The sequence below is a fragment of the Scomber scombrus genome, chromosome 9 (assembly GCF_963691925.1).
Source record: "Scomber scombrus chromosome 9, fScoSco1.1, whole genome shotgun sequence".
Lineage (NCBI taxonomy): Eukaryota > Metazoa > Chordata > Actinopteri > Scombriformes > Scombridae > Scomber > Scomber scombrus.
Window position 1 is genome coordinate 22,162,323 of NC_084978.1, and position 7,265 is coordinate 22,169,587.

A 7,265-nucleotide genomic window follows, 5' to 3' on the forward strand; every position below is an offset into this window, starting at 1 on the left:
CTATTAACAATGAATGAGAGTGACGTGATACTTTTTGCATCCAAGTGAGACACATGTCATAGTAGCACTAATACGCATGAAATAAAATGAGTCTGTAAAACTGCGTCTGCTCTGTGAGTCTCCCAGTCATTGCCGTGCAGACAGCAGTGCTTGATGATATCAGAGATCGGTCTCGGCTCTCTTATCTCTAGCTTTGTGAGAGACTTATCGATACGTACATTTCTGAAACTACTTCCCATATTCATAGTATTATATTTGCATCCTCTTTCGAGTGGATTTTCACTTTAAGAACGCACACGTTTGTTGGCTTTCGTGGCCATAATGCACTACAATTCATATGTGCCAGAACTGGACTTGAAACCTGTACAATTTTGTATTTAACCATCAAGTATCTATAATTACAATACACATTCCCACTTTGAAACAACAAATGGTGTATGTTACATATCTACAGACCAATGTGTGATGGGTGCAATACTGTGAAGAGAACAACAGACAGCACACCATATACTATTTCATATATAGTATATCAGTATTGCATATTGTAACTATATTTATACATGTTTATATAAATATAGATAAGTATATTTCTATGTACATTTTGATATTTCAACATTGCATAAAGAATAAAATAAATAATACAAATATAATCAAATCTTACAGTAAGTATGATTTGAGAAATGCTATATTAGAGCCAAAATAGTCCTAACAATTGAAATAATCATGATAACAGTTATTATTCAGTTTTTAAAAAATCGTGGCCTACAGTCTGGCATAACAGTACAAGCTACACCACAATTACCCTGCAAGTTTACCATGTGGGACTGCTGGAATGACTGGAGAGGGCGGAATAAGGACAGGAAAGGTCGGGGCTTGTTTCCTTCTGCTCAGTCTGTCTGGAAATATGTGTGTGTGTGTGTGTGTGTGTGTGTGTGTGTGTGTGTGTGTGTGTGTGTGTGTGTGTGTGTGTGTGTGTGTGTGTGTGTGTGTGTGTGCGTGTGTGTGTGTGTGTGCGTGTGTGTGAGTGAGTGGATAAGTGTGTGCAGGTAAATGAGGCTGTGTAATTGTGTGGACATGTGCATAAGTCTGCAAGTGTGGTTTTTAAATGATGTATGGGTCATCGTTGTAGTAATCTCCTGCGTTTTCACCTCCGGATGTCAGTGGCCTCGGGGTCTTCTTGCTCAGCCACCACTCCAGCCTCTGGGCTCTGGCGGCGCAGCCCCTGACTGCGATTGCGTGGGTGATTGTTGAAGCCAGCCTTACCGGCTTTGTCCTTGTCGCCTTGCCGCGGGGGGCGAGGGTGCTCCGGTTCAGGATGGGAGGGCAAAGGGCGGCGGTGTTCGACGACGGAGCTGGGGGGAGACGGGGTGAGGGAGGAGCACAGGCTCAGGCTGTCGCACAAAGCCCCCCAGTTCTGCTCGCACTGTAGCCGCACGCTTCGTGTCAACGCCTCCTTCACCTCTTCCCCGCAGCTCAGGAGAATATTCACCAGCTCCACATATGGACTGGGCAGAGAGAAAACAGATGACTCACATGAAGCCAATGATTTAATGTTTGGATGTACAATACATCAATGTCTAGGAAATTAAAGCAATACATGGGATGGTGTTACTACTGAACATGGAAGAACAGAACAAGCTTAAATTGGTCAGGGAGATAAAAGAGAAGGGACGCGCTCAAAGAAAATATTCAAACATGCTGACCAGACCAACCACTCACCCTTTAGGGAAGAGATCTTGGAAATGGATCATCTCCACCATGACAGCCACATTCTCCTTTGCAGCCGAGCACAGGTTGTGTTTGATGTAGCACTCTCTCTGGAGCTGGAACACCATCTCCTTAATGGACACACACTTCCTGCTGATACAGCTGAACTTGTGCCGTAGCCCATGTGCCATACATTTCAGAGCATCTTTGATGAAGGATTTCCCCTGAGAAAAAACACATACACACCTGCTAAATGAACCCTCAAGACGAAGTCCTTTGTTGATACTGTTGAAACTTGGGCTCGTGCATCAGCCAAAGAAAACCTTTTGGCTCCACATGTTGTGATTAATGTGTTGTTCTCATGTCTGTATTATGTACACACAATAGTTTTGACACTTTAGAGATGTTGTGCACCTGTTTCAGCAGTGGTGGCGTGTATGTGTGGGTGTGTTAGAGCACATGTTGAATGTGTAACTCAACATTTAAAACAAAGAATGCTAAACATGCGAGTCCCTAGTGTGTGACTATATAGACATATTCAAGCTTGGCTTGGCAGGGCTACAGCCTACGCTATGTATGAAAAGAGAGCTAACTGGATTCTCAGCCAGCTGGCTCATGGCCTTGGTCCTAACCATACATGCATCAGTCCACTGAGAGTGAAGTGAACTTCCCAAGAGAGGACAGAAGATTATTAGACAAGATATGACTGTACCTCTAGAAAAACTGATATATTTTGAGGTATGTGGAGAAAAAAAGCACAAGTAAACAAATATCTTCATGGATGACGATGTGGAGCAGTGAACCAGTGAAAAGGAAAAGGAATGTTGCCCCCGGTTATACCATTTTTGCAAACAGACAGACAGACTAGTTTAGTACCTGAGAGTCAAATTTGCCAGCGTTGTGCAGGAACGTCATGCAGATTTCCTGTAGCCCTCGTATCTCGCAGGAGTTATTCTCAAAGCACTCAAACACACCACAGCCGACATCCCCTGCACTCACCAGGCAGTGCTGGATCTCAGCTGGAAAGAGAGAACAGGTTAGGGGAGGGACCTTATCATCTGTTCACAGCAGAGACAGCAGCAGATTGTTACAGGCGCGTTGGTGAAGAAGACCATACAGCTCAGAGGCAAAACTCCACTTTCGCACTGATTGCTGCAACGAATCACAAAGCCGATGTGGCGTAGAACTATTTCTACAGACGCAGACGTTTGATTGTGCATTTGTGACCTAGAGTCTGTTTCGGATGGGATGATGAAAGGGATGCAGGGTGGAGAGGGGGTGGTGTAGAGGTAGGGGGGAGTCTAATTTCCCAAGCTGAGGGGTTCCTGCAGAGGAACAATTGGTGACAGAGATATTACTGTGTCATTCTGCACCACAATCCATCTGCACTGCCTAGCATTGAGATGGGATGGTGCATTGCAGATACAGCCTTGACTTCTTGTGGAGGAAACACAAACGCAGTCGTCTCTATTGTCTGCCAACTAAATAGGCCTCAACAAGTCTGTCATTATGATGTTCTTACTCTGACACTGAAATCAGAGGATTAAAAGTGGATTATTAGCTGTATGTGGATGCACTACAACATCAATGCAGGCAAGAACCTGGGAAATTGTATGTCATGCAAATACATTATATCAGCTCTGGCACACCACTGACTGGCCCTCAAGTGCTCTTTTCTTTCTACTATAGCCAGGAAAGACAGGAATAGGACTAACAATTGATAGCAGGAGCTACCTCTTTTAACACCAAACTGCTGTCTAATAGTATGAGACAGCGGACTACCAGCAGGGAACATGTCACAGAAACGGCTGCTTTCCTTAATGTGACATAGTCGAGAATTTTTTATCCACTAATTAATACAGCACATTGCAGGTTAGGTTGGGAGCCAACAGGCAAGGTAGTTCAGTTTCAGTTTGGCTATGAAAACCCTAACTGTTGACCTAAGTAAAACATAATTACACGCGTGATTCGTCTTGGAGTTGATAAGTCATGGGCGTGAGAACAGTTTTCCCTCAGTCGGAAGTGCGCACAAGTTGCGTAAAGAAGGGCGCTCTTGTGACATTGTCTTGAGCAGGACAAATAAAGGATTAAATCTGATTTATTTGAAACCACGCGTGTCAACAAAGAGCCTCTGTTGGGGGGGCAGTAGTAAGGGGAAGAGCTGCTGCGGGGTTTGTAGGCACTGAGTTAAACTTTAGTGCGCAGGAAAAGTGAGCCGCTGTCAGCAGTGCTTGTTTTGGCATCACGGGAATGTGCTTGGATCGTACGAGCTTGGCCGCAACGTGCATTGAATTACACAGTGGTGTTACCAGGGTCTCTACTGTGAAACCTGCATTGGAGTTTTTCCTTATTTTTTTCGGTGTGGAGTCAAGAACACAATTATGCTCAAATGTGTGGACACAGGTTCACATGGTGGGTCGCAAGTCGTGCTGTGTGTAAGGAAAGAGCAACCGATGTAACCCACACCTCTCGTGGAAAAAGCAGCAGTCCAACGTAGTATTAGTGCGTTTTGTTAATGAGGCAAATCACACTTGTCTTTTTTTTATGGTATTTAAGCAACATTTCCCCCAAAGGACTGGCCCAATAAATCAACTCCAGCATGCGTCCGGCGCTGACCATCCACCACACTACTACAACCTTCCCTGCTCCACTAACCTGCTTGAACACATCATTCAACATTCATTTGAAAAGACAGTCTACACGAAACATGCAAAACCCAGATTTTCCCCCGCAGAAAATCACTTAAACCGTTACCTATGACGCGCGCACACACCAGTGCTCATGCACACCTAGATGCGCTGCCGTATACATTACCTATTACCTTGTGCCATTCTATTAATAGTTTACTAACATATTGAATTTCTGTCTGAGAGTATTTACAAGATATCGTCTTTCTGAGTAATCGAAAAGGGTAACTAACTGGTGTGCATCGTAGCGTATGCATTTAAGTTAAAAACAACTGATTGCTCAAATCGCCCGGACGTGTGTCCTGCATAGTTTAATATGCAGCCACAGAAACACGTGTCCGAGCAAACAAGACGTAGATGTGTGAGCAGTTGCACCAACCAAGAATCCCCACTATCTAATGTATTGACACTTATTTCTTACCTGTATTCTGCAGGGAGAGGCGTCCTTTCTGGCTGGCAGGCTTCTCCGGTGGGGTGTCATGAATATCAATATTATCCGATCCCACTACTTGCTCCAACACTGACAAAAGCAGCAGCGCCACGGCCAGTTTAACCAACATTGCGTCTCCGACAGTGCGCTTCGATTCCCAGCAAAGATCCCGCAGTGAGAGTGTGTGTGTGTGTGTGTGTGTGTGTGTGTGTGTGTGTGTGTGTGTGTGTGTGTGTGTGTGTGTGTGTGTGTATGTGTGTGAGTGAGTGTGAGTGAGTGTGTATGTGTGTATGTGTGAGGGTTCACCTTGGATCAGTGATCAGCGCAGCTGCGGCTTGGTGTCTTATGGGGCAGCTGTGGGACTGAATGCATGAGCTGAAGGGGATGCTGCCTATATTTCTCAGAGCCCCGGGTGACAATTTGGATGAAGGAGTTAAGCAGGTGTTGTCGGTCGGGCTTCACAACCAATCAGAGACGCGGACATCCACGTCCAAGGTTTTAGGGGAGTGTCCAATGAAAGTCCCCTTTTTGCCATAAAACTGAAGCTATAAAGCAATATTCATGAATAAGTTGACTGTGACAGCTTTAGGATGATCAAGCAGTGTTGCACAAACTAAAGTCAAACATTTAATGTCCAATATAACCAGTGTGGAACCCCAATAACCCACAAAGGCATTGTAATAACCTTTCAGTAGCTTTTAGGACTTGCACATATTGCAAAATAACTCACAGTTACTGCTTGTTGTTGCAGTTACAGCAGTGAAAAGTCAACAGCAAGTATGTTTTAGCCATTAAACTGGAGCACTCATTAAGGCAACAGGGCTATGTATGAGAGCAGTGGGAGGATCAAGAAATGCAAAGCCTGCCAACAAACTGGAGAAAATTGAAGCATATGAAGTCCAACTACTCTACATAAAATAGGCTTAGCTTGTGGGTCTACAACCTACTAAGTCATTAATAATGCAAGGTAGTAATTAAATTAACTACAGCTTCCAAGATGTCTGCACTCATGACTTCTAGGAAAGATTTCACAGAAAGTAGGTGAAAAGTCTGCAGTGACAGAAACCCTCATGAATTGTAACTATACAGTATGATCTTGCAGTCAATGTTCTTATAATAATAACAACACACAAACAATATGATATCACAACTTTATTAATAATAAATTGATGTTGAGATTGTAATATCATGGTGTAATAACTCAGTACAAACATGAGCTCCTCTATCAGATTTGCTATGAGGGAACTGGCTATGAAGAGGTCTGCCACACATTGCCCAGTTTAGCCTGTGACAATGAGGTCTGTTAACAACTACTACGGGGAGTGATCTAAGAATAGAGGATCAACATTGGCAGAGTTGCACTTTTGGAGACATTAGAGAAATCTTTTTCAAGAGCAACACTTGAGGATGCCATGTGGAATAACTGTGAGCCGTCAGAGCCTGCAGAAGGAACATAAAGTCTCTGTCTTCCAAATGTTTCCAGTGACCTTAATGGCATTACTACTCACAGGTAAAGGCCTCTATAGGAGCGAGTGGTGCAATGCAAGCCGGCACGTCGCATCATGCTTGGTGGGCAGCAGCAGAAAGTGACTGTGAGGGTGAAGGGTGGGCAACTGCACTTGGATCCCAAGCCTCTAGGGGGCCCACTGATACTAATTGTTCCTCCCTTTCTTTAATTACAGCACTAGACTTACATCACCTACAGCATAATCAATACAACTGTATCACATTTCTAGACCGCCATGTAGTCATAGGGCTAACACATGTAGGCAAACAAATTCACATCAACTACAGGCCATTCAGAGTTCCCATTTAACCTACCTGCATGTTTTGAGATTGTGAGAGAAAATGGGAGCACCTGGAGGAAACTCAGGGAGACAAAAACAGGCATCATGGCAGAATGATGTGGATGTAGGAGGTGGTTTTTGTGTGTGCGCGGGCATATGTGTGTGTGTGTGTGTGTGTGTGTGTGTGTGTGTGTGTGTGTGTGTGTGTGTGTGTGTGTGTGTGTGTGTGTGTGTGTGTGTATGTGTGTGTGTGTGTGTGTGTGTGTGTGATGGGGTGGGTTGGGTTGGGAGTGGGGAGCCCACAAAACCCCAGACTGAGACAAATACGCCACTGCTCAGGCGCCCCGTAAACGAACATGGGGAAACGATTGGTGGTCGTGTATGCAGACAGACAGGGGAAGAGACAGACAAACAGGCATCTGATTGTGGCCGACCGAATTTCATAGATCTGTGACTTTGAAATCTGTTTATCATAACATTTCATTTATGTTCATAAAATCCCTTTTCATGGGAATCTCTGGCTCTGTTTGCTGGAAAAACTTTAAAACCCAGGCTATATTTAGACCATCAATGAAATTAGCCTAGAGCAGGAATTGGACTCCCGCTCTAACCTAACCAAAATGACGATCACTTATAGCTCTAAATATAGATAAT

At 44.3% G+C, this 7,265-nt stretch overlaps 1 protein-coding gene across 1 annotated transcript; it reads right to left on the reverse strand.

Moving 5' to 3' along the window:
- Positions 1–1,144: 1,144 nt before the first annotated feature.
- Positions 1,145–4,954, reverse strand: stc2a (stanniocalcin 2a). Its single transcript, XM_062426013.1, has 4 exons — positions 4,816–4,954; positions 2,584–2,726; positions 1,720–1,931; positions 1,145–1,505 (listed from the first exon to the last, which is right to left on the reverse strand). Exons 1-4 carry the CDS (start codon positions 4,952–4,954, stop codon positions 1,145–1,147), a joined length of 855 nt encoding a protein of 284 aa, XP_062281997.1.
- Between the last annotated feature and the right edge of the window lie 2,311 nt (positions 4,955–7,265).